We start from the raw sequence: 27,808 nt of genomic DNA, 5'->3' as shown, positions 1-27,808 counted from the left end.
AAGACCATGCAAAAGCCTATCGTGGTCGTGACCTGGACGTTAGAGCTCAAAGAGCAGTTCTTGCCATTTAGTAGCGGCTCGCAAAAATTTGAAAAAATTCGTGGCATGCAAGAATGCACAGTGTCAGTGCACACTGATGCTGCATATGCACCCATTCCTTGTCGGTTGAAATTTTTTAATTTTCAGTGTTTCTGGCTGTCAAGTAGGTGCAGCCCATACACATGTGTGGCCCTTACTTGAGATTATACAGTAGTCATTTCACTGATACAAGATGAGGCCACACTTTCTTAAAAACATGGCATTTGGTGCCATACAAAGCATGTATTTAGGTGGTGAAGTTTTGCTCGTTATGTACTGCCATAGCCTATAGGCCGTCTGCCATTGCAAGCAGATGAAGCAGAAGCTTGGGCATAACGCTATTTGTTGATTGGTTCGTGACCACTGCCTTCCTTTGGATGTTTCCACTGACGTCATTCTCCAAGTAAACTATTACGGTCAGGCTAAATTTGCCGTGCTTATGAAGCTTTTTTAAGCTGGGCGCCCGGCATTCAGCTCCGGGCAAAGTATGTCATTCGGATGCTGTTTGTTTGCTCTGTGTAGCCCAGCCTTAAAGGAACACTAAAGATAAACATTACATCAGTGTGTGCTGGTAAATTATTACTTTAAAACTCTGTGTTCGTCAATTACGCATAGTAATAGGTTAGTTGTTAGATTAGAAATTAAAAGTTGAGGTTCCACTATTTGAATTGTGGGACAAAATCCCAGTGCTAGTACGTCAGTGTGATGTTATGGACTTCAAATTAGTTCAGTCTTTGGCGCTTTAGAACACAATTTAGTCATCTTTATCAATAAAAAATTCACTAGGCCCGACCAGATGCTGTCAAAGTCAATGACTTCACGGGGAGCTGATGCGGGAACTTCAAAACATGGTGCTGCCAGCAGTCTTTCGCTCTTGCTTCTTTTGTGGCTTGCCAAGCCTCATCTAGAGATTTGCTTTTTTTGGTATTGTAAAATGGCAATCTACTAACACAGTGCAAATAATTTTTCTCTTTAATGTCCTTTTAGGCATTTACTTGTGATAATTGGCTACTAAAAAAATGTTCTTCACAAATAAAAGCAAGTGAATAAGTGGTACAGACATGTTGCATTTAATTAATAAAGCTTCTTTTTTCAGTTTGACTTTTGGGGGATTGGTATGCAATAATGAAGTTCCCGAATTTTCTTATGACTGCGTCATAGATTTGGCAATACAATGCCAAATTTTGCACGTTTTGTTTCAATGAATGCTTCTGCTTCAATGGCAAAGCTTGAACTGTTTTTTTTTTTTTTGCTAGCAATGCAAGTCCAGAAAGTCGCAAGATTGTGAAATGGAATGTTGAAGATGCATTTCACTGGTTGAGAAAAACGTTGAATGCCACCTATGATGACCATTTGGTAAGCAGACCTGCGGAAACACTGCTTGCTTTCTTTAATACCTTTATGTAGCATAAAATAATCTCATTAATACAGACTTTGTGAATGTCTTGTTGCACTTCGCATATAGTTGTATTTCCTTGTCCTTTGAAAGTCCACAGAGGGTCAAATAGTGACAGTAACCTGATGTTTATGGAAGCAAAAAATGAACTAATATAGTGAAACCTACATTAAACCGATTGTTGTGCATTCATTTAATCAATTGTAGTGTAGTTGCTCAATATGAATAAGTCTGTATGATAAGTAAATTTTGTAATTCTCCTCTGTTGCTCCCGTAAAGTCTCTGTGTTATTTTTTCTGTCTAGTGAAGTTACCCTGCATTCAAGTTTCAATTTAATGGATGCTTATCATGCCATGTATACATGTCCCCAACCTCTGTGAGCAGAACCAATGCATAAGTAGCAAAATGTATCTGTCACATTGTTGGCACCCTTTCTTGGTGGTGATCAGGGTTTCTTTGCAAGCAGGAATGGGTGTAAGCTTTTCTGAGCTGGCAGTGACAGACAAGCTAACTAAATGGCTAACAAAAAGCCGCATGCCCGCCGCTCTTCTTCCCCTGCGTTCGTGCCACAGGAAAACTTGTTGATGCAGCTCCCAGAGGTGACGCTGCATCAACGACTTGGCTTACAAATCCTCTGATTGCATTGCCTACCATTAGGCAATGGCGAGCTACATTAGGCAAGTATATTAACGTTGAGGTGGATGGAGTTTCAGTCAAGTCCCTCGTCGACACCGGTGCGCAGATGTCTGTAATGAGTGCCGCCCTTCTCAAAAGACCGAGAAAGGTCCTCACGCATGCCGTACCGTGCACAGTACGCGTTGCTGACGGCAGTACGCCACCGGTTGTCGGCATGTGTATGAGTAGCGATTGCCGGCCATCAAACCACCGTCTTATTTATTGTGTTAGAGCGCTGTCCGCATGACCCGATTTTGGGGCTGGACTTTCTTTCGACCCATTCTGCCCTAATAGACTGCGCTACAGGTGTCGTGCATTTGGACCTTCCTTCTACAGCTACTTTGTTTCTGATGCACATCATCTCTCCCTGTGTTCTGCTTAATTCACCCGGTTGCCGTCTCAAGCTGCTACTACTGTACCTTTTAACGCTCGACCACATGTTCTTGATGGCGACTACATCGTCTCCCCGCTTGTCAACGTTATTCCACAGCATGGCATCGCACTCTCAAGTACCGTTGTTGTCATTGTCGATAATTCTACTCGGCTTCCTGTTCTCAACTTTGGGTCTGTTGCAGGTGTTCTTCCTGGTAACATGACAGTGGCCCGTCTTGACACCTGTGCACGAGTACCAGATATCTCTGTTTGCGCTCACCATTTCTGCCTCTGTCAGCCCTATCGTCGCGTGTTCCCGTTCGGCTTCGTCACCCTACCACGACGTTGATAAAATAATCGCTACCGACCTCTCTTTAGCTCAAACTGCAGACCTTAGGCACATTCTGTTTAGTTACCGCAATATTTTTTATTTCAATCGCTGCCCGTTCGGCCAGGCAGCTGTAGTCACCTATGTATTCACACCGGCGACGCAAGTCCCATCTATCGCCGTCTCTACCGGGTATCTGCTGCAAAGCGAAGTTGCTGAAGAACATTATCGTGCCCTCCGCTAGCCCATGGACCTTACCAGTTGTCCTGGTCAAGAAAACGGACAACACCTTGAGATCACCATCTGTACAAGTTCACCAAGAAGGATGTGTAGCCATTGCTTCTTATCGATGATGCACTTGGCTGTGTACATGGGATGAAATATTTTTCCTCGATTGACTTCCGATCGGGCTACTGGCAGATTGTTCATGATGACAAGGATTGTGAGAAGACAGCCTTTATTACGCCTGATGGACTTTTTTAATTCAGAGTCATGCCCTTCGGACTTTGCAATGCTCCAACCACGTTTGAGAGAATGATGGACACCCTTCTTCGAAGCTTGAAGTGAGCCATCTGTCTGTGTTATCTCGACGACGTAATCATTTTTGCTTTAACCTTTGAAACCTACATTGAGCGTCTCGTGACTGTCGTTGCTGTGTTTTGTGCTGTGAAGCTTAGCGCTCAACTCATCAAAGTGTCACTTCGGTCGTCGTGAAATAACCGTTCTCGGGCACCTTGTAAACGCCAATGGATTTAACCTGACCCGGCCAAAGTACGAGCCGTGCAAGACTTTCCTATGTCATGCTCAATTAAGGACGTTTGTGGCTTTATAGGCTTATGCTCGTATTTTTGTCGCTTTGTTAAACATTTTGCTGACATTGCACGCGCCCTCTCACCGAGCTTTTAAAGAACGACGTCACTTTCGTGTGGGGACAGCGGCAGGCCGAAGCCTTCAGAGTGCTCATCAGACTCTTGATGAGCTCCCACTGTTTTGACCCTTCAGCACCCACTGAAATCCGTACAGATGCTAGTGGTCACGGCATTGGTAATGTTCTTGCCCAGATTCAGCGCTGCCAAGAGTGCGTTATTACTTACGCAAGCAGTCTTCTGTCCACAGCCGAGCGCAACTATTCTATCACGGAGTGAGAGTGCCTAGCACTGGTTTGGGCAAGAGTGAAGTTTCGCCCATTCCCATTTGGTCGCCATTTCCACGTAATTACCGACCACCACGCGCTCTGCTCGCTCTCCTCGTTCAAGGATCCTATGGGCGCCTTTGGCTCTGGGCATTGCGCTTGCAAGAGTACACTTTCTCTGTAGTGTACAAATCCGGCCGTTTGCATCAGGACACCGACTGCTTGTCCCGCCATCCTGTTGAACCACCGAAAGCCACAGACCTCAAATCCGACACCAGCATTATGTCCATCTCAGGCTTCCTCAACATTGGCAATGAACAGCGCCGTGATCCCTTTGTGCGACCTATCATAGATCGGTTAAGCTCCCCAACTCCTGATCCTTCTCTGCATCTCTTCTGTATTTCCGATGGAGTCCTGTACAAACGGAACTTGCACCCTGATGGTGCTGACTTACTGCTGGCCATACCAAGGCACCTTCAATGCACTGTGCTTCAACAGCTCCACGACGCGCCCACCGCTGGGCATCTTGGTGTTACTCGCACCTTTGACCGAGTGTGGTGCCATTTCTTCTGGCCCGATCTCTACCGCTCTGTGCGCCGGTATGTGACTGCTTGCTACCTGTGTCAATGCCAAAAGCCCATTTCCATGGCTCCAACTGGGCTTTTGCAGCCCATGGATATTCCCACAGAACTTTTCTTTCTCATGGGACTCTACCTACTTGGCCATTTCCCTTTCTCAACTAAGGGCAACAGATGGGTTGCGGTTGCAACCGATTATGCCATGTGCTTCGCCATTACAGGGGCTCTGCCTACAAGTTAGGCCACTGACGTCGCAGATTTTCTCCTAACGTCATCCTGTACCATGGTGCTCCACGTCAGCTCCTCACGGATTGTGGACGTTACTTCTTGTTAAAGGTCATTGATGATATTCTCAGCCTATGCTCTACTGAGCGTCAAATAGCCACTGCTCACCATCCACAGACTAACGGTTGTGGGGATGCGCGACTCTCGCGCGTCCCCTGTTATTTTTCTCTCATAGCGCGTCTCCTGTAGTGCGGCTTCGCCGCGCGGCCTGCGTGACGCCCGCGGCGGTCGATGTGGTTGGGGCGCAGTGCGAGAGATGGCGCGAGTGTTGCGCTGCTAACGCCGCCGACAGGCGAGGTTACTTGGGCGCTGAAAGGAAGGCGCTTGCTCTTTCCCGGCGGGTCGGCGCGCGGCGTGGACGTCCCGCGCGCGTGCGGCGACCCATGTTTCTGCGAGACCGTCTCGCGTGGCCGCCTTCGAACGCACCACCGTTGGTGTGACCGAACACGCGAACGACCAGGCGTTGGGATCCAGCATGGGGCAAACATATTCGCTTGTTTCCCGGTCGCGGTGAGTCGGACTTCTAGATTTGTCGCGCGCCCATCGGCATGTTTTATGGATAGCAACTCGGCTAGCAGGCATTGATCTATGAAAGGTGCAATAAATGCTCTTGTGACTGTTTGCACTACTGTATTGTCGTTCCTTTGTCCCAAGAGCACGGTGTCAGAACCCCACATCTGGCTGCCCAACGTGGACCTCTTGGGGCATCGGACGATAGATTTAACAGTTTTGCTTCGTTCGAGACCTTTGTTTGAACCGAAGCGTAGGCCTAGCGTGGATTTTGATGGCTAGCGTCGGCGGCGTGCTTTCTTGAGCGAGGCGACGGTGGCTGTAGTGTGTTTGAACATGTCAACATGCTAAGCCTTTTCGCAAGTGTTTTTTTAATGACATTCGTCAGTACTAGAGCCACGTGGTCTGCATCCTGGGAGAATGAGGCTGAGCACCCGCGGAGCAGTGGCAAGCCTGAAGCGAGTGAGTACGGAAGCCTCGTGGGTGGTCCGAATTTCTTATGTAAATAGCTTCTTCTAACTCTTTGACTCAGGTGAAGTCGCGGCTCTGGGAGCTGGGTGGCCGCGGGCCACGGGTGCCACTACGGGCTGACTGGTATTGCGGCCTGGCACCGGGCGCTCCGACACCGTCTGGGACGGTGGGCGCCGTCAACTTGGATGCTGTGTGCACCGAGCGGAGTAGGACCACCTCACAGAGCTGACGTCTCCTCGCGGCTGCCTGTTTTGCACTCATTTTGGGTGTTGTTTTTGGATGCCGGTTGTTGTCAGGGTAGCGACGCTTTAGGCCTAAGGCTTTACGAAGCTGCCTGTCGCACGTGGAGGGACACAACCTGGTGGACCATGGCGTTGAGGTGTTGCAATTTGCTTCCCTCATTCTATTTAGCCTCGCACGAATTGAAATTACTCGTTCGACTCAAGGAAGCGAGCTTCGTTCACGTGAACTTAGCATCTGAGTAGCTGCCCGATCTTTGCTAGCAGAGTTGAACATCGTACCACGTGGGCGATGCGCATGCAGAATTCCTCTCCCTTGCACTACTTTAGTGTTTGCCAAGTGTGTTGAGTTTACGCAGCTTGATTGGAGTCACCCCTGGTTTGCCGTCACCTGCACATCGTCTGCGCTGCAGCTCCGGACTACGATCGAGCCACCCCGGGCGATGGTGATGCTGTGGCCAGTTCGGCGCAGCCACTTCGGCGGCCTCCTGTATCCAGCTCACAACCCTTGGCGGCGGACAAAAGAGCCGGCGGTCACTGACAGCTACGGCAGCTCTTGCCAGCAGAGCGCGTCTGCGCGAGCAACGCTTGCTCGTTCCGACTACAGTCGAGTCCCGCTACAACGAAATTGACGGTGCGCGAAAAAAAATTCGTAGAAGCGAAAATTTCGTTGTTGTGAAATTCACAAAAATATGGCTAACCTGAACTGGTAAACCACAAACAAACTTTTATTTCCAGAAGTCAAGCAGTGTGGACTGCTTCCCTTTTTTTCCTAGGAGCATCATGACGCGATTTTCGCATTCGGAGAGTAGCTGCATCGCGACGTCATCATGCACAGCCACGCTGTTTCTGATGACATCGAACGCATCCAGTACGCGAGATGTGGCCGGTGGATGCAGGTCTGGCACTTCGTCGTCATCCGACTGCCCCCCGTCGTCGCGGACACTTTTTATGATGTCCTCATCGCTCAATTCTTCACGGGCGATCACATTGACGTCAGCGTCGATGAAATCGTCCAGCTCGACACTGGATGGCACACTTCCGGCACCTTGAAGGGCCGCCCAGGACGCAATTACGTCTGCTGGCGGTTGCACTGCTCCGTTGCAGTCAGCAGCATCCTCAGCGGAGTCGATGTCTTGGTCTCCGAGCTTGAAGCCAGCGTGCGTGAAGCAGTTCGCCATAACTGGCCGTCCAGTTGCAGCCCACGCAGCAGCCATCATCTGCAGCGCCATGTACAGGTCTAACTTCGTGTCGCGACCGGTCTCCACGTTCAATAGGAGACGCTGCATCACTCGCTGGCGGTAGGCGCACTTCATACTTCTAATGACACCTTGGTCAAGTGGCTGTATGATCGAAGTGCAGTTCGGCGGAAAGTACTTCAGCTCCACATTTGTGAGCTCCACATCCAGAATATGATGGGCGGAGCAATTGTCCAGCAATAAGCACACCCGCCGGCCCTGCCTCCTCATGTCGCAGTCAAATGACGCGACCCACTCGGAGAAAATGGCCCGCGTCATCCAGGAGCGGCTGTTGGCGACATATTTTACGGGAAGGCTCCTGTTACCTTTAAAGCAACGGGGCCTCGCACTCTTCCCAATGACTAGCGGCGGGCGCTTGTTGGATCCGTCCGCATTGGCGCACAGCAGCACGGTCACGCTTTTCTTACTGTGTTTACCACCGTGGCAACGCTGACCTTTCATTTCGAGGGTTTTTGACGGCAGCATCTCGTAAAACAGGCCTGTCTCGTCAGCGTTGTGTATGTCACACTTGGCATAGTCTTTCAACAACGCCGAAACGTTTGTAGAGATCCAGGCGGATGCGCTGCCTGTGTCTGCCGATGCCGACTCGCCAGAGAGCGTCTTGCCGACAATGTCATGGCGGGCCTTGAACCTGCTGAGCCAGCCTGTGCTCGCCTTGAAATCGTCGATTCCCAGCAGGCAAGCGTAATTCAGGGCCTTCTGCTGCACGGCGTTTCCACTGATCGGTATGTTTTTGGCCCTCGTCTCGACAAACCACGCGTACATGGCTTTGTCGAGGTCTTCGTGCGCCGACGGCGTCAGCTTCTTCCGCTTGGCTGATGTGCCCGAAGCAAGAGCTTGCTCTATTGCTTCTTTTGACTTCAAGATGGTGGACAGCGAACTGGGAGAAATCCCAAACTTCTTCGCAACGTCGCCTTTCTTCTCTCCGCTTGCGACTTCGGCCAGGATCCGAGCTTTATCCTTCAGGGATAAAAACTTTCGACATGGCGGCGCCATGTCGGAAAGCACGCTAAAACAGAACGGCTTCTCTGATCAAATCGAATACCGCAACACGTGCACAACACGAACTGCCAATTGCACTAGCACACACCAACGGCGCCGAGATGCAGCATGGTCTGACGAGACGACTGAGCGTCGGCTTTGGATTGTCTGCGGCTAAAAAGTTTCAAGCCAATCCCAAAGGTAGGCCAGTCTCATCGCCGTCGCCATCGAGCAATGGCGGCCCCCATGCTCGGTCATCAACGACAGTTTCTTGTGGTGCCAACACGCGATGATAACTTTGCAGACGCTTTTTTTATGTGCAAAATGTTCGAAATTGCGTTTCCTGCGCGGCAAATTAAGTTTCGAGCCTGGAATTACTTCGTCAGATTTCGTTAAAGCGGAACGGCATAAGAAAAAGTGTTCGTTGTGGTGAGGATATTTATGCATTGACTCCTATGGGCAGCTGACGGGGAACTGAGAATTATTCGTTGAACCGGACATTTCGTTGAAGCGGCGTTCGTTGTAGCGGGGTTCGACTGTACTGCATCGCCGTTTCCGGAGCCCTGGACTGGAATCGTGCCGTCGAGTCTGGAAAGCTTCTGCCGTGACCGGCGGAGGCCAGCGGTGTACCCAAGGACAATGTCGGCTCGCATGCTATGGACAGCGTGGACATTTCCTCGGCGCGGCCACTGTTGAATGTTCTACCTTGATCACGAAGCACGCGTTGATGTTTGACTGTGTGACATGTTTTGCCGGAATATGTAGTGATTTAAGGTTGGGTGGGTGTGGGGATGTGCGACTCTCACGCGTCCACTGATGTTTTTCCCGCATAGCGTGTCTCCTGTAGTGCGGCTTCGCCGCATGGCCTGCGTGAAGCCCGCGGCGGTCGATGTGGTTGGGGTGCAGTGCGAGAGATGACGCGAGTGTTGCGCTGCTAACGCTGCCGATAGGCGAGGTTACTTGGGCGCCGAAAGGAAGGCGCTTGCTCTTTCCCGGCGGGTCGGCGCGCGGCGACCCATGCTTCTGCGATACCGTCTCGCGTGGCCGCCTTCGAACGCACCACCGTTGGCGTGACCGAACACGCGAACGACCAGGCATTGGGATCCAGCATGGGGCGAACATATTCGCTCGTTTTCCGGTCGCGGTGAGTCGGACTTCTAGATTTGTCGCGCGCCCATCAGCATGTTTTATGGATAGCAACTCGGCTAGCAGGCATTGATCTATGAAAGGTGCAATAAATGCCCTTGTGACTGTTTGCACTACTGTGTTGTCGTTCCTTTGTCCCAAGAGCACGGTGTGAGAACCCCACACAGTCTCCCAGAGCGACTGAACCAAACGCTTACCACCATGCTAGCTATGTACATTTCTCCAGACCACCAGGACTGGGGCGCCGCTCTGCCATATGTCACCTTCGCATACAATTTTCTCGCCATGACACTGCAGGTTACTCACTGTGTTATCTACTGTTTGGCCATGATCCTGTTTTGCCCCCTGGGCACTGTACTTCCACAAGTCACACAGTCGCACACTGCTTATGCCCATGATGCGATTTCTATGGCAGCTCAGGCCCGTCAGATTGCCCGCGCTCACCTCACCAATTTCCAGGCTTCCCAGAAGTGCCATTATAATATGAACCATAGGGACGTGCAGTATTTACCTGGCTCCCTTGTGCTCCTCTCGTCACCATCTCGTCGTGCGGGCTTATCGGAAAAGCTTCTCTCGCGATATTCATTTCCCTACCGAATCCTGCGACAGCTTTCGGATGTGACATACGAGATTGCTTCTGAAGAGCCAGGCCCATCTTCCATACAGCCAAGAACCGGTGTTGATCATGTCTCCCGTTTAAAGCCCTGCATGTGTGCCTTTGCCGAGCCATACTCACTTGCCCCGGGTCGGCGCTCCAACCCCGGCGGCGCAGCGTCATGATGCAGAACAAGACGTGCAGACAAGAGACGATGACGAATATGTGTTGTTGTTGCTGGGGGCTTCAGCCGCCATGCTCTAGTGTCAGCTGGTGTCTTCAGCATTTGCCTTGCATAAACAATATTCATGCTTGTCTGCACCTTGCAACAATATGAAACTTTTCATTCCAACATCATTACTGCTACCTAGTGTTTATATATATATATAATGATTTAAAGTTAATATGAGTGGTACACAATTTCGCATGCTTTGGTAGGGCTTTTGACATTTGGGGTGGAAATGTGCCAGTGCAAGTGGTTGCTGCTGCTCAGCATTTCAGCGAGCAACCATCAGTGGAGCTGACATTGAGAAAGGCAGTGAAGGGTGAAAATGTCACCGAGGGAAGGCAGGAGGGGAGAGCAGGTGGTAATGTACGTGTCATCATATTGATCTACCGGGAAATTGATGGGTAGGAGGTGCACACGCACTGCTTTTGTGATGTTCACTGCTGTTTTAATGACATTCTTCATGTAGAATAGTGAAGCTTATGACCAAAAATTAGTCATGCATACTGGTGATTATGCACAGTAAACTATCGTTATAACAAAATCACTTTATTCAAAATATTGCTTCATTTAAAATTTTTCATTGCTCCTACCTCAGTGCATGCATTTTGGGCCGGGTTATTCAAAGTGCAGGAGCAACCTGATTTTGCTTAATACAAAATGCCCAAGTGGGAAATGTTCACATGACCAGTCAGTTCAGCATAAACAATGGCCCTTTGCATTTCTCCTGACCAACCTGCCGAGACAAAAAGCGCTGCAAACATCACTTCACCACTCGTCAGCAGCTCCTTAGTACTAACATTCATAGGCATCAAGAGTTTCGCCATGGTCATGCTACCACTATCGAGTGCAGCTTTGTTTCGATAAAAGTTCAGTAAGTTTCTGTGCTGTTAGAGTACATAATGCTATGTTATGGCTCTCTTACTGCTCCTACACTTTTTATAAAGTTCTGGTTTTAAAGAAATTAATTTCATATAGTGATTACTTTGCTATAGTGAGAGTTGATTGTAATTGTTTTCATAGAAAAAACAACAACAATCAGTTGTCATAATGTTATGAAGATTTATCTCTTTTCAATTAACAGCTTAAACATAGTGCTTGATTTTGATGCTTGAAGCTGGGCAAAAAAATACAAAGTTAAAGTTCTCTATGAACTGGCAGCAGTGCATAGTTGTTCATTTATGGCACATTATTACGTTTGCCACTAACTAATTATGGAAAAGCATGTAGAGGTTTACAGCTACAATGTAGTAGTCACAGTAGAAGCTTTCACAGGCGATGCTTTATCGGGATTGTACTCTGCCTTGAATTATTCTGCAGGAACGCCTGGCCCATCTGAAAAAACAGTGTCAGCCACATTTAGTCCAGGCAGCCCGTTCTTCAGTGGAAGGGATATGTGCCAAAATATATCATATGTCTGTTGAAAATGTGAAGAAGATACGGGAAAAGCATTGGACCATTCTCAACCAGCATGGCATTGAAGGTAAGCAAGAAACAGCATTTGTCACTGATCATTGTTAGTGTACTAAATAAGGTTAAATCATACACTCTTAGAAAAATTTACACCCTTTGGGGCGTATCTTGTCCCACAAGAATAATCGTCATAAGTGCTGCGCGCGTTTCCTGTCTTTAACGCTGCGAGCCCGGTACTTTCCAGTCACGAACGGCATGCGCCTTATCAGTGTGACGCAGCATTCTCGACAGGAAAGTAGCGAGCGCCGAGTTTTCAGGAAAGGAAACCCGCAAGCAAGGCAGATGACGATTATTGTTGTGGGACAAATATACACCCCAAAGGGTGCAACCGTTTTAAGAGTGTACTACAAAAAAATTCGTGGGTCTCATTAAAAAACAAAAAAAAAAACAAAATTTGTTGTTACAAAACTTCATAGACATGAAATTTCATAACCATTAACATGGCACGGGGGAGAAAAAATAAGCTTGAATTCTTTAGATTTAATTCTAAACTTTGACTTGGTTGTGCTTCCTGTAAGTAGTGATCTGTCGTGTCAGCCAACGCGACGTCGTCTGCATGAGTTTGCAACAAAACACCACATTATATCAAATGATATGTCTACAACACAAGGTGCTACTAGAGTGGGTGTTAGCTCTGTGGTGGCATCTTCACTGTCTAATGAAAATAATGGTCGTGAGCAGTCCTGGTGATTTCTTCATTGCTCATTTCTTTGCTAATGATGATGTGGGAGTCGGCCTCAGTCATAGGGTTGCTGGTACAGCGAACATGTACCAATGAATACCACGACATTTTAAAGCATAAATCTCTGAAACAAAAACTCTCATGAGCTGTTGTTGCTAGCTTAGCAGGTAAAAGTGTATCTTTCGAATTAGCTTTTGTAATGAAACCAGCACGTTACCATTCCAAACTACACAAAAGCTTGCTCTGTTGCCATATTGGGATGGACAGTGGAAGTTACGCTGTATCTGACATTTGGCTGTTGGATGACTTTTGCAAATGGTAATTATGGGGTCGTTCATAGATAGTGGATATTAGCATTCATTTGTCAACATTTTCTTAAGGTGCGGATATAGTCCGGTGTAACGTGAAATGTGCCCTGCGAGGCACAGTTACGCTACACCATTGAAAATTGGACGCTCTACAGTCTAGCATCTGGCACAGTCATCGTGGCCAATGGCGTTCGGCACGCTATGGCATGACTGGCACGGGGATAGAACTTGTCTTATCTCACGCTAGACTTGCTAGACCAAGAGTTCATCGTGCGCTAGCTTGGCTGGCCAGCAGCATGCTGGCCTTACAATTCGAATGCACTGATCAGAGCTGCCGAGTTCGCACTTTCACCAAACACAAAAGGGCTTGTTCGCCATGCACTTTTGCACCTGTGTTGCAGCAATAGCTGATCGTCGCATTGTTACGAGCCGCGTTCAAGACGCTGAACTATTCAGGGGCAAATTTTCAATATTCTGGCACACTGGAGGCACCGCACTGCATCTGCGCCTTTAGTTTCATGACTTGTAAAAGTAGCTCCTGAGTAACAATCTTTGCCTTCTTAGTAGGGGTGTGTGAATATCAATATTTTCTCATAATAATCTAATATTAATATGAATACTTAGAATCGAATATTGAATTGAATGTCGAATAATGATATGTACATGCATTTATTAGGAAGTTGGCTTATTTTAACATATTGAAACGTTGCAATTACATTGTCATTGGTAAAAAAAAATTATCTAGTAAGCCGTTATACTAAAAGATTCCTGTATTTGGCTCATGTTAGCTTTGGAAAATTGAGCAATTTCCGCTAGTTGTCTGTTCTCGCCAACCTGTGCCTTACTATACCGCCTCGATTTCCTGTTAACTGAGAGGCATTTGAGCCTGTACCACTCGTCACTCATCGCATTTGCTGTCAAGCAATAAATGTAGGAATGGAGGTGGAACCTGCAAAAGAGTGCACTTTCACTATTCACAAACCCCTGCCCCTTGCTACAGAGAGGCTGCTTTCTCGCAAAGCTTAGACGTCCTGTGGCTAAGCATGTCTTTCAGGCTAAATTTCGCCATCAGCATAAAATAATTGCAAAATTCAGCACAATATAATAATAATAATAATAGTAATAATACTAATATATTTTATTCACTTCAATCCATTCGTGTTCCAGCGTGCATAAGCATTGCCGCTTGTGTGCGGAGCTGGGCAGCCAGGTTAAGCACATGAAACAACAGTGAGTAAATCATAGTAGAAAAAGAAGAGAAATAAAATCAACCAAATATACAGCAATTGCGTGTGTGACGTAAAAACAAACGAACAAAGAAGAACCAACAGAACAAATGATAGCAGATTTTCCATCGTGCATACTCTTGTACACGAAATTAAAATATTAAGTACATGGCAAACAGCAAATTACCTCAGTCTATATTATCGTTCAACCAAGGGCGAAGGAACTTCTTAAGGTCTCTTGATCCGGTAATGCTCGGGAGGGTTCGTATTTTATTGAAGTAATAAGGAACATAGTAGGTACAGGTTCTTTTGCCATAAGTGGTGAAGATGCGGGGTATGACATACTTTTCTGAATGACGGAGAGGCCGTACTTTAATGTTGCAGATTTTAAAGGAGCTGTGAAAGAAATGCTTGTATAATATGTCAAAGATAATTGCTTGTGTACAGGTAGCATGTAAAAATATTCCATACTTTTTCTGGCTGACTTATTGTGATAGTTGGTTCCGTAGACGAGGGTGGTTGCAATTCTGTGCACTATGCGGCTTAGTGTGTTTCATTTACAGTGGAACCCCGTTCATACGTTTTTCACCGGACCGGGGGGAAAAAACGTAACAGCCGGGAAAACGCAACAGTGAGGAAAGCTTCGAAAATGAATGAAAAAAGTGCAGCTTCAACTATATAGACAATTTATTTCCACAGAGTGCGCTTAGGACTTAAAAAAGTCTAGAATGGTGGCTTGCCGTTTCTTTCGCTCGCTAGAAATCGCCACACGTTTCTCAATAGCCTGGAAGGCCGCATTGCTGTCAGCGTCGCTGTGAGGTGCGACGTACCTGCGGAGGAGGTCCAAAGCCGCGACGGCTTCTCCAAAGCTAGGATTTGGCAACTCCCCGGCATCATGCGGCTCGTGCTCCTCGTCGTCACCATGCCACGGCAATGGCAACAGACGAACGAATATTGGCGGGAAATTTTGCCTTCTTTGGTGTAATCATGCTAACGTGCTAATGATTGTTTAGTATTGCTGCGGAGCGCATGCGTCCGAGCAGCCTGGTTGCACGCGGCGTGGGAGAAACGTAAACAACAGAGGAGAGCAGACCTGATAGGCGGAGCAACGCCACGAGCAACGCCAACTTCCGGTTTCACTTTAGCTTCACAAAGAGTGACGTCCTTCCTGAGTTTCCTTCCTCCGTGAGTCGACCCGTCCAACAACCATGCGGTGACCATAATCACAGTGATTTATAGTAAGAGCATTTTTCACGAATGGCCACTTAGTGGCGGCCTCTCGAACTGGCGTGCGGCTTCTTGCAGCCATAGCCATAGCCAAGCCCAGCCAAGCCCAACCAAAACTCGTCAAAAGCCAAAATGGCGGTTGGAGCGTGTTGCCTACTTTAGCCCAGGCGGGTTCAGGGTGCTAAGTTGCGACTTATCATGCGGGAACGTTTTCACAGCTACTACGTAACAGCGGGGTTCCTTATACATTGGATCCTATGGAAGCTATGCCGGGACCGGATGAAAACGACGTAGCAACCTGGAAAACGCAGCAGTGAGGAACGTAACAGCGGGGTTCTACTGTATATAAAGATGAGGTTCCGTAAATTGTTATTCCATATCGTAATATGGACTGTCCCAATCCCTTATAGACCATTTTTCTAACCGATACATCACAAATAGATTGTAGAGCATATATATAAACACACTAGGCGTAAGTGTTTGGATAACTCTGCAATATGCAAGTTCCATGGCAGTGTTTTGTCAAATGTGATACCAAGATATTTAAAATTGGATTTAAGTTCCAAAGGTGGGCATGAACTGCATGTACAGTTCCTCTCATGAAGGTATATATTTGATGATGTTCTAAACACTTTATATGGGCTATGAAAACAAATTAGGCAGGTTTTTGTAGTATTAGTAAAAATCTGATTAACGTTTAACCATCCTATCAAAAGATGCACATCCTGGTGCATCCTGTCGGAGGCTTCTTCATACGTTTTACTTGGTATTGTCAGGGCAGTATCATCTGCGTATGAAAACAGTTGTCAGTTCAGTGGAAAACAGGTCATATCATTGCCGTAAATATTAAATAACAAGACTCCTAAAATTGAGCCCTGAGGATCACCTGTCGAAACGTTCAAAATTGAGCTGTATAATCAACCTAGTTGGACACATTGGGCTCGATCAGCAAAATAACTTATAGAGAACGACTTGTAGGGACCTCTGAAACCAATGTTGTCGAGTTTATCTAATAATAGATTGTGATTAATAGTATGAAAGGCTTTTTGAAATCAGTAAAAAGTGGAAGGACAATGTTATTGTTATCTATTTCTTTGCAGACTAGGTCATGAAAATCCTCTAGTAGGTTTACTGTACTTTTGCCTTTGCAGAAACCATACTGGGCTGCATTTAGTAGGTGGTACTTATCAAGAAATGATGTCATGCGAACATGTATGATTTTCTCCATGATACAAGGGAGAAAGGACAAAATTGTGATTGGCCTGTAATTATTATAATCCTTTTGGGAGCCTTTCTTGTGCAATGGTCATATTACGCTTATTTTCATGTACGTGTGAATTTGCCCAGTTATTGAAGTTTCGTTGATAATGAAAAGTAATATATAGTCTTAAGTTTGTCAAAATGCACTATGAGATCTCTTATCCTAACACTATCATAGCCTGGTGATTTTGTTATTGGCATTGTCTTCAACACATCCCATAATTCCGGCTTGGGGACAGTAGGCATGTACGCTGAATGAATGCTCGAAGCAACTACAGTAGCGTTCGCCATTTTCCTTCCCTGTCTACACAAGAAAGTAACAGATTCTACTAAGTGCTTATTGAACTCAGTGGCCAATTATACCTTGTTTTTACCTGGAAAGGCCTGTTCTAAAGTACCATCAATGCTTTTCTTGGATGGTTTTCTTATGGTGGTTTGCACTAATTTCCATGTTTGTTTTTTAAATCCCTACTGCATGCCGAGAATTGATTTAGCTTGTACTGTTTTTTGCCAGTTGTATTTTTGCTGTAATTTTATTTTGCAGTCGCGTGAATTCTTCTCTTAGTACAAAGTCATGAGGGTTCTCATTGCACCTTCTTAAAAGTTTACTCTTGATGTAGGATAGCTCAATAATTTCCTTGTTTATTCAAGGACTTGCCTGTTTTCGCTGTTTCATCCTCACCTTAGTTTTCGAGTTATTGTAAATTGGTTTTAGTTGCTCTACAAGCAGTTCGTAAGCATATAGGTGATTGTGTTACAACAGGGAAGTCCAGTCATACAACTTAATTAGTTTATCTACTTTTTCATTGTTAATTACAAGCCTTTCTGCAGGTCTCTCCTGTGTTGCCATTTTAACATCTTTTAACAACGTAAGTGAAACGAAATAATGATCAGCAACTTTTTCTTTATTAAAAAAGCCGAAAGTTTTCTGTTGCCTTACGGTTGTACTGATGTGGTCAAAGCATGTATGTGTAAATTTATTTCCTAGAAATTCTTCTTGCGTATAGCCCTGAATTTTTTTCTCCGAGCCAAAACTGGCCAACAATGTTAAGTACTCACTTATACCTGCCTTATTAGTTACCGGGATGTCAATATTTAAATTTCCTGCGAGAATCGCACGTTTATTTACTCCATACCTTTTATGGAATCTAGCGAGCTCCTCTAAAAAAACTGCAATATTCTTGATAGGAGGTCTGTAAATTGCACAAACTAACAATTAGTCTTCATTGTTTACAAGATAAAGTGCTATAACTTCTGCTTCGTCAAATTCAACTTTCAAGCATTCACAAAACCAGCATTTCTTCACTAATATTAACACTCCTCCACCATGTTTGGCCTCTCACCACAAGGCATATGATTGATAGTTCTGTATATTATAAAGAGAGCAATCAAACTCACTGACATTGATCTCAGTAAATATTATGACCTCCAGAAAAGTTAAAACATCCTCCAAGTACATTTGTAACATGTTCCAATTCTTGTGAAGACTTCTCACATTCACATGGATAAGATCAAAACTTATACAAGATTCAACTTTATCGAATTCCCGGCATATCTTCATTCATTCAGAAAATGAATGTACACTCTCAGTCATCACGTTATCTTGCACAGGTCCACTTCGTTCTCAACAAGAATAACAGGGGCACCTTCAATTTTCTTAACAAATATACGACCGTTTTGCACCCAAATATGTTTGTAGTGTTTTTCAGTTGCTAGGGGCTTTGCCATCCACCAAAGCTTTTTGGCTAGAGGTGTCAGATTTTCATTTATGTAAATGTTCTCGTGTTTCAGTGTGTTTCGTTTTGCAAGCCACTTTTCTCTTGTTTCTCTCTTGATGAAATGGACTAGTATGGGAGCCTCAGCATCTGCTTTGCTTTTAACCCTGTGCACTGCTTCGACTTCCCCATTGCTGGGAATGGAGAGTTCGAGTCTCCCTGCAGTTGAATTTATAACTGCTCTCAAGTCTTCGCTCTCATGGCACTTGACCCCGTGTACCTCCAAATTATTACGTCTTGAATAGGATTCCGTCATATTCACCTCCATTTCCAGTTGAGAAAGTCTAGTGTCCTTTGCTAGCAGTTGAGCTTCCATATCCGTAGTTTTTTTCTTTAGCTCTTTTACTTGATTCAGGGTTTCAAGAGTTTCAAGCGCTTCATATTTAGAAGAGAGCAAATCGAGCAATTCTATGCTTTGTATTGTTAATACTTGCTCCTCAAGTTTTCCATTGGCGGTATCATGTTTAGCCAGTTGCTGCTCCTGTTTTCTTTCAAGCTCATCAACACGGCGTAGCATAGTGTCTAGCTTTGACATGATGTCAACCAAAGAAGGTTCCTCACTGTCTGCCATTAAGTTCTTACGCTGAGAGCCAGCCCCGTCTCCAGCATTCATAAATCGTGTTTTGTGGTTTGCACATGTGGGACATAACCAAATACGGATTGTTGCTACTGACATGCTTTTTAGGTTAGTCTTTGTGACGCCATAACATTTGCTAGCGTGGTAACGGTTATCATAATCGCTGCAACGAAGGCACTGGCTATCAGGTGCAATAGCTTTCAGGCATGTGAGGCAATCATTGTTAGACATTGTGAACACAACTTTGGGCAGTCCAACTTTGTGCAGTCTGGCAGAGCAGAATTTAAATTCAAACACAGAAGTAGTTATGAAACGCTGCTCTCACCTGCGTAAGCGAAGAAAGAGCGTTATGCCAAGCTCACATACTCCACCGGACTGCGCTCGTTGACAATCGGCGTTGGCTTTTTAAGCGTAGTTTCCTGGTGTTCCCTGCCTGGATTGGCTGCTCCCATGATGACGCGCTCACAGCATAGATTGTGTAGCCATAGGCACTCGTACCGAATCTTCTCCGGTGTATCACGTCAATAAGGGCACCGAAGGTGGAAGCATCCGAAGCCAGGGAAGCGACAGTCAGGTCCCTTGGGTCTGGCGGCTCCTAAACAAGTGAAGAGTGTTATGTCGCGCTCACGTACTCCGCCGCACTGAGACACACTTTCTTAGATCAGATAAAAGTAAACACTAATAACCATGTTTTCTCCTACACAGCCAGTAATATATTCGAAAATTTTCGAATACCTAGTTTTTGAATTGAATACGAATATTGCGATAATATTCTAAATTTCTGAATATTTGCAAACACCTATTTTTTTAGGGGTAAAGGGGTCCAGGCTTGCTCTATGACTTGTTTCGTGTATGATCAGGTGGTCAAAAGCTCGTGGGAGTTTTTATAGCTGGCTCATCAGGCGAGTTACTACTAGTGTTGTACACTGCATATCGTATTCTGGGCTAATCGTCATGCAGCTATTAGTAAATCTTCATTCTAAACTAAAATATGGTTTGTTGTATCCATTCCTAGAAAATTTTTGCTTTGTTGAAATTGAATTTAAATGCAGTTGTTTACATCGTAATCTACTTACTTCATTTCATCCATTGTTTTGTTGTAACCCATTTCAATATAATAAGGTTTGTCTGTAATTTCAAGATCAGTATGTATCCCTGCTGATATTTATCTGAGCGTCCTCTCGGCATATAGTACCATATAGACTCGTGTGAAGGCTGTACTTTTTTTTCCCACTATTTTGACATGGTGCAGCCTTTGTATGGGACTGAACCTTTTGGTTAAAATGGTGCTGGCAACTTATGCACACACCGGATGTACCATTGCATCAGAGGTCAGCATGCAGCCCTCGCCATTTAGTAGCTGCACGCAGAAGTATGCAGCGCACGGCATTGGTGCTCTGAACACGCTCGCTTCTGTGTTGGATTTTTCTTTTTCTTTTTTTTTTCTTTCTTTCTTTCTTTTTTTTTTTTTACAAACTTTGGGCTGCTAAGTTGGGGATGCGACCCTTACACGAGTCCATACGGTAAGTTGAAATATGTGTATGTTGTTGTTATGGCTAACATCCAAAGTAGTTAAAATTTTAGACATGATTTACACAAGCAATGTTGCACCTATTGCAGCTTTGAATGGAGTTGCTGCTATTTAGTGTTTTAGTGCTTATTCCTTAAACCTATGCTTTCATCATCGAGGTAATTTTTCAACTAACATGGCTAACTAAAAGGAAATAGTGGTTGACTCAGCGAAGAACCACAGCTTTCAGGTAATGACTCACCATCTAGGGCAGCAAAGCTCTTATTTAAACAGTACAATTGTTAAGAAATGGAAGGTCACAACTAGTATACAGTCAAGCCCACTTATAATGATACTGGTTTTAACACTATATCAGTTATAACAATGAAAAGCTGCTGCGCCGTGAAATTTTGTATGTTTTCTATGGGGAAATAACCCGCTTACTACAATGTCCCCCTGCCGCATTATTGGTTATAACGATTAAGTCTCACTGCTGGGTGTCCATGGCGAAGGTTAATGAAATGCTAAATCCTTGAAAAGAAAAAAATGAAACGCGAGCCGCTGCATGATCGCCCACCACCCCAACTGCCGTCGCATCTGTCTCTCCATGAGAGATGCCCGCAAGCCTTGCGTGTATCTCTCCCATCGCTCTTCCACCCCTCCAAACACTAATCGGCTGCACCCCATAGCTCTGCGCTGCGCCACCCTCTGAAACATGAATGTACCACTACTGCGGCGCTGCTACTAAATTGCCTGCATGGTCCTCACAGTTGGTTCTTTATTCTATGGCCCTCATTCTGCGCAATTCTGCTAACGGATTAAGTCACTGGTGCTTTTCTTTGTTTGTTGCATCGAAATCGTTCCTGGCCACATTGTTTCTCAGCCTTGCTTGACTTGCCGCCGAAATGGAAAAAATAGGTGATCAGCCCGCTGATCATCGGCAATGCATGACGTTGCCGGTGAAAAAAAAAAAAAAAGACGTACTGCTATAGATTTGGAAACTAAGTGCTTCTAACCGATGAGGTGATCGTCGCGAACATGCTTGCAGTTGGATAGCGACAGTGACGGCCATAATGGCAGCGCTGATGCGGTAGGGCAGACTAGGCTGCCTCAACATTGCCCCGCGGGAGGTCATGTAGATGATTCAGTCCCTCATGGGCTTGTTTTCGCGAGGAATCGTCCGCTTCACTACATAGAGCACCTGGATGCCTTAAAGAAGGATGTCGGCCAGCTTCGTGTAAAGCAAGCAAGGCTGACGGACATGCGGTTTTCTCGTGCAAGCCAGTGGGAAGTACGTGGCGAGATGCTTGTGGCGATCTCGCTCCAGCATTTTTTCTGGATTTCTCTAGCTGAGATGCTGCCGCGGTGACTTTCCCACATTTTTTAAAAGCCGCCTTTTGGGGCTACCAAAACGATGCCTCGCGGAGCTCATATATCACTTTCCGCCCATGACACTTTTTTTCAGTTGTTACAGCAGTGCCATTTTTTAACGCCGACAGCTGCGGTTGTTAACAACACGCTATCGGAGCACGCAGGAAGCAGACTTACAGTTAAACGAGTCAACACAATCAGAAGTCGGATGGAGGAAGGTGGTGTGGAGAACTGGACTCCCGCCATTATACTTTTCTCGGAACAGCTGCACCAGCCCCCATTTTGATTTCTTTTTTTCATGCAGGCCAGTTATAACAATTATTGGTTTTAACAATGGAATTTTTGTGGCACTTGAATATTGTTGTAAGTGGGTTCGACTGTATAGGGATTTGAAGGTGGTGGCACAGTTGATCCTCGCAATAATGAAATTGGCGGGAAACATGAAAAAATTTGCTTTCGCGAGAATTTTGTTGTTGTGAAATGAGACAGTACAGATAGGTAATGCATCGCAGAACAAACTTTACTGTCAAAATTACGTTAGCCTACTTGGCCAAGCTCGCAAGGATATGGAACAGCATTGCCAATAGTAGAAAGTGCGCTGCATGTGTCGATCAGTGCTGCTGGGGAGCAGTATTCTCGGTCAATTGCTTTTGGAGTTACAATCACTTTTGCGTAACTCGACACTGGACGCAGGGCAACAGTTCTCCACGCATGCAGCAGCATTTCTTCAGCGCACGCTGTCACCTGTAGGCGCTGACGCGCCCGGTGCCGAGCGCAAAAGTGATCGTATCTCGTATATCTGAAAGCAGTCGATCGAGATTATGAATCTTTTGTGCAAATCTACGTCCGGTGCCAAATCTGCACGCAATACCTGTAGGGTGGCACGAAATACAGTTTGCTTGAAGGAACGAATGCATATTCCCAGATGATCACTTAATTACAGCCCGATGCGTGGCACTCCATGCTACGACCGCCATCTCAAGTGCCATAGACAATTCCATGTTGGTGAGACATGGATTTCCTTGCTATTTCTGCATTTTTCTCACTGAGGCGCACATTATACACTGCACTAGGCGTTTAAAAACCGTTGTCATGTCATAGCAACATGCTGCCACTTAAAACGGGCGATCAACAAACAAGGTGGCGACCATGACGTGTTTCCAGCACGATCGCCTTCAGTGCTTAGTTGTTTTTGTGAACAAAAATGGTGGCACCCACGCAAATGTAATGTAAGGGTATTATATAGAATTTTAGTGCAAAGCAATCACATTTGAGCACATTTTGGAGCCTGCTAGCCTTGCGCGAGTAGGTTGAACAAATCCTGCAACAATAGAATTCGCGCGAAAACGAAATATTTTCGTATCCCCGGCAAATGCCCATAGGATTCAATGCATTTCGTACCTCTCCGCAACGAGATGTCACTGTACTACAATTCCACATCAATGAAATTTGCCGGAACTTAACCCCACGTATTACCTACTCGCATAGGGCTAGCAGGCTCCAACAGGTGCTCAAATGCGATAGCTCTGCACTAAAATTACGTAAAATACCACCACATTACACTTGCGTGAGCACCGCCATTGTTGTTTTCAAAAACAGCCAAGTGCCGGAAGCGATCGCGTGCATTGGAAATACGTCGTGGCCGCCATATTGTTTGTTGATTGCCTGTTTGAAGCAACACGGATGTTGCTACCGACATGTGACGACGGTTTTTGCATGCCTACTAGGCGAGATCGGAGATCATTGTTCGAAACGCGCATTCCCCACGGCTGACGACTCAGCGCAGCCTAGGCCTATCGCATGAGGCAAAACTGAACGCAAACTGAACGCAAACTGAACGCTCGTTTCAAGCAACAATCGCCGATCGCACCAGTGCATTGCGTAATGTGCGCCTCGGCGAAAGAAATCCAAAAAATGCAAATAAAAAAAAATGACGAGCAAATTCACGTCCCACCGACGTGGAATTGTTTATGGCGCTTGGGATGGCGGTCGCAGCATGAAGTGCCACGCATCGGGCCGTGATTGAGCAATCGTCCGGGAATACGGATCCCTTGCTTCAAGAATGCTGGTTTTGGTGCCACCCAACAGGCACCACGTGCGAATTCGGCGCCGGATGTAGCTTTGCATGAAGGGGCCGTAATCTCGATCGTTTGCCTTTGGGTATACAAGGTACAATCACTTTCGCGCTCGGCACCAGAAGCGTCAGCGCCTACGGGCGACCGCGTGCGCTGGAGAAATGCTCCTGCATGCGCTGTTGCTCTGCGTCCAGTGCCGAGTTACACAAAATCTTGCAAAATTGATCGCATCTCCGAAAGCAACTGACTGAGAATACTGCTTCACAGCAGTGCTGCCACTGCTGATCGACGCATGTGGCGCACTTTGTACTGTCACTAATGCGGTTCTATATCCTCGAGCAAAGCTTGCCAAAGTAGGCTAACAGAATTTCGACTGTAAAGTTTTGTTCTGCGATGCATTACCTCTCTGTGCTCTCTCTTCGCAACAACCAAATTCTCGCGAAAGCGAATTTTCTCGCGTTCCCCGTCGATTTCGTTATTGTGAGGTTTGACTGTATGCTGGGTTACGTTCCAGAAAATTTCGTTGATGCAGGATTGTAGTACAGTGACGTTTCGTTCTCGAGAAGTACGAAATGCATTGAATCCTATGGACATTATTCACTGGGGATACGAAAATGTTTTGTTGTTGTGAGAATTTTGTAGTTGTGGGATTTCATTATCGTGGGTTTTGACTGTACTTGCATATGTTAACATTGTAAGTGGGCTAAACTGCATTTCTGTATTGAATTTGTGTCTCATGCAGAAATCACAAGCCCATTGCACGTGGCAAACCCCAAAAAAGTGTTCTGCTATCCGGTCCAGTTTGCCATCTCATCACCTCGGCTACCAGCAGTGGATGTGCTTACAGACAAGGACAGCACCCTCCTGCGCTACAAAGGAGAAGTTGTGCGCATCAACACATTGTACTTTCAGAAACTTGTGAGTTTTCATTGCTATAGATACTTATAGGTACTACACAAGTTATTAGCTTTAGTAGTAGAAGAGTGCATAGACGAGTATGGTGTGGTTTCGTTCCAAAATTCAGCCGGTTTGTCTGTTCAGGGCTTTTTAGATATGCTTAGTTGCTACCTTAACTCTACATATGCAGCATGGAATGACGACATATTCATTCAAAAGCAAGGGGTTTGCATCGGTTCATGTTTGGCGCCCATACTAAGTGACATTTTTCTAGCTCACCATAACAGAAACCTGTCCCGTACCTTGTCGGAGCACAAGGTGGTTAAAATTGTCAGATACGTTGACGACTATCTCGTTCTTTTTGAACCAGCCGTACGTTTTACAGTAGGCAAGCTTTACGAAGTATTTTCTGCAAGCCTTAGCCCACTTACTCTCACGATTGAAGAGCCCTCCAATAACGTGCTGCGCTTCCTAGATATTCAGCTCGAGTTCTTGGAACGGCACACGTGTTTGGGAGTATAAACCTAGAGCTAATAAGCCCCTGTTATCTTATAGGTCAGCCCACTCGAAGCTCGTCAAGAGGAGCATTGCCAACTTATGCTTTGGAAATGCTCTAAAGAAGTCTTGCCACCACAAGATCTATACGAGCCTTATGGATCAATCGGGAAGGTTATTGGCAGCAGGGTTTCCGGAATCAGTGCAAGTTTCGGTCGTCGAGGGGCTGCTAAAAAGGTGCAGGTCAGATAGCACAATTCAGGACACGGCAAATCAAGGGACGGAACATAGAAGGAAGGTAGCGGTAGTGCCCTACCTGCATAGAACGGCACATAAACTTAAGAAAACGGCTAGCCGGGTGGGCACAAAAGTTCCGCACCAGAAAAGCTGGCAAAAATATGTCGATTGACAGACCCATACCGTCAGCCAGCTGCCGGGTGCTCTACGAATCATCGAAAAGCGCCAGTGGGATACGTAGAGAGTGTAGTATACGAGCTTCCACTGTCCTGTGGGAAAGAAAAAATATATCGGACAGACAGGGAGATGTCTTAATGACCGATTACGGGAACATTGCCAAACTGTGAAAAATAAGCAATACGGTCATCTGTCAACCCACTGTCAAGAATGCGGCTGTGCGCCGGTGTATGAATCCTGCCGGGTTCTTGCGAAGCACAAAGATAAAGACGTGCGAGAGATCATTGAAGCGCAGGCTATCTGGCGGAATAGAGACACGTGTGTTAGTGCACCTTCAATCGACCTGTTAGATAAGGAGACGGCTTTTTTGGATGGGTAAGATTTGGATAAGGTGGCGCCACTGTGCATGGTTTTTATAGGTGTACTTCCTGAAAATCAAGTTGTTGAAGTTAGCGCATTGTGTTGTCGTCTCCCTTCCGTCCTTGTTTGCTGGCGCTAAATATGCTTTCAATTTACCAACACGCCCAACAAATGGCAATGGTACATCTGCACCCATAAGGCTTTAGAATGCGAAGTTTATGAATAACCATAAAGGCTTGTTGCCGGCATTTGCTGCGTAGAGGTGGCCTCGTTGTTCCAGCCAATGTTCTTTTTTCAAGAATTTTAACTTTTGAAAAAAAAATGTACGATAGTAATTTGGCACTTGTACATCGCTACATGCATAAGCACTCAGAAGTAGGGGTTTGCGGATACTTGTATACAGTGAAAGCTTGTTAATTAAAATTCTGCGGGGATGCTACGAAAATTTGAATTTGCTTGATTAAGGTGCGTAGTAAAACCTCGTTAATTCAGAAAATCTGATAATTTGGACATGCCCTTGGTTCTGGCAGGTGTATGCATTATGTAATGCGATGAAACTCTTGCTAATTCAGATGTATTTGCCGTACATCTGTTAATTCGGACAACTCTCAGAGCTCGGCAACCGCGGAGCACCGGAAATGTTCGCCAAAATGTGCGCCCAAATGTACGCGAATGACAGGCAACGCCAGAAGGCTTGATGCCTATTTGTGCCTTTCTAGCCTTTATTCTTGCTTTTAGTACCGCCGCTCATAGCACTGCATTGTCCGCGTACCTTCATGACTACGTAGTCGCCGTCCATGCTCATGATGATAGCGGCTGCAGTTTCGTCGGCAGTGGTTGTGGCAAACAACAGTTTCGTCTTGACTCTGCGTGCATCGGCTGTGTGCCTTCAGAACCGCAAGGTCGCCATCCATGATTGTGTCAACAGTGGCAGCGGTTTTGTCTGCAGCGGTTGCGGCAGACAGTAGTTCCGTTTTTACTCGGCGCAAACCTGTCGGGAATGAAGAGCACCGTCTATATTGCAATGGGTGGCGACCTGGCGAAAAAATGATCAGGGTATGTGTGCGGTTGATCGGATGTGATGCAAGCCGCAGCAGCACTGTGAAGGAAGTCGCGAGGCCTTCGTTGCTGTGAGTGCTAATCAGCCACGAGATGATGAGAATTGCAGCTTCCGCACTGCTTTGTGAAAAATAGAAACAGGATTTGCTGATTAATTTAATAAATCCAGTCACACTATGCCACAGTCACGCCATGCGTACGCTGCTACAGCCAGTCTTGCTACACCGGAAGGGGTGTAGCGTGACTGGCTGCACATGACGTGCACTGAAAACATCAGACTATAAACGCACCTTTACGCCGCTGATTCTCGCCACAGGAACAAGAGCTGCGCTCTAAGGTGCACTTGTGAAACGCACTACAACCTGCTGCGACATTGGTCACCGTTGTACTCTTGCAGCTGCACGCTGCTGAGTTCCACTTTACAGTGAAACCTTGTTATACCGTAGTTGGCTGTAGCTCGGAAAAAGTATGTACTCAACAGAAGTACAGCTGAACCGAAATAGCATGAGATCACCCACTTACCTGTCAAAAACGTAACTCAGAGAGAGTGCGATGAAAGGCCAAAAACATGCAGTATTTATTCACTTCACGCGACAAAAGTGTTATTTTCGTTTGATGCCGTGGAAGCCTAGGAGCATCGACAGCGGCCCCAAACTTACTGTAGATGCGAGCCAGCCTTTCAGCCAGCCCCTCTTCTCGGCAAACACTTGCATGGCAGATTCCTCATTGGCATTGCATATTCTCCATGCACGGGCGCGGTAGCACTGCAGAAGTTGTGAGGTGCCTTTTTCATTGCAGGGTGTTGTTCTTGTCGTGACGATTACATTC

General features: G+C 46.0%; 2 protein-coding genes across 5 annotated transcripts in view; one reads left to right on the top strand and one right to left on the bottom strand.

Annotated features, from left to right (window-relative positions):
- The window catches only part of Pcif1 (Phosphorylated CTD-interacting factor 1), a 192,926-nt gene that overhangs the window by 35,773 nt on the left and 129,345 nt on the right, over nucleotides 1–27,808 (top strand). For all 4 annotated transcript variants that reach the window (XM_070530929.1, XM_070530930.1, XM_065453879.2 and 1 more), the window contains exons 7-9: nucleotides 1,335–1,434; nucleotides 11,592–11,754; nucleotides 24,498–24,673. In XM_070530929.1, the coding sequence (XP_070387030.1) occupies nucleotides 1,335–1,434; nucleotides 11,592–11,754; nucleotides 24,498–24,673 (439 nt within the window). The remainder of the gene's footprint in view (nucleotides 1–1,334; nucleotides 1,435–11,591; nucleotides 11,755–24,497; nucleotides 24,674–27,808) is intronic.
- On the bottom strand, nucleotides 6,730–8,513 carry LOC139056392 (tigger transposable element-derived protein 6-like). The gene has a single exon (XM_070534593.1). The coding sequence runs from the start codon at nucleotides 8,317–8,319 to the stop codon at nucleotides 6,793–6,795; it is 1,527 nt and encodes a 508-aa protein (XP_070390694.1). The 5' UTR covers nucleotides 8,320–8,513; the 3' UTR covers nucleotides 6,730–6,792.

Source organism: Dermacentor albipictus, chromosome 1 (genome assembly GCF_038994185.2).
Source record: "Dermacentor albipictus isolate Rhodes 1998 colony chromosome 1, USDA_Dalb.pri_finalv2, whole genome shotgun sequence".
In the NCBI taxonomy this organism is placed as follows: Eukaryota; Metazoa; Arthropoda; class Arachnida; order Ixodida; family Ixodidae; genus Dermacentor; species Dermacentor albipictus.
Note: the sequence above shows the minus strand (reverse complement) of the source record. Positions and strands in the feature narration are given on the sequence as shown.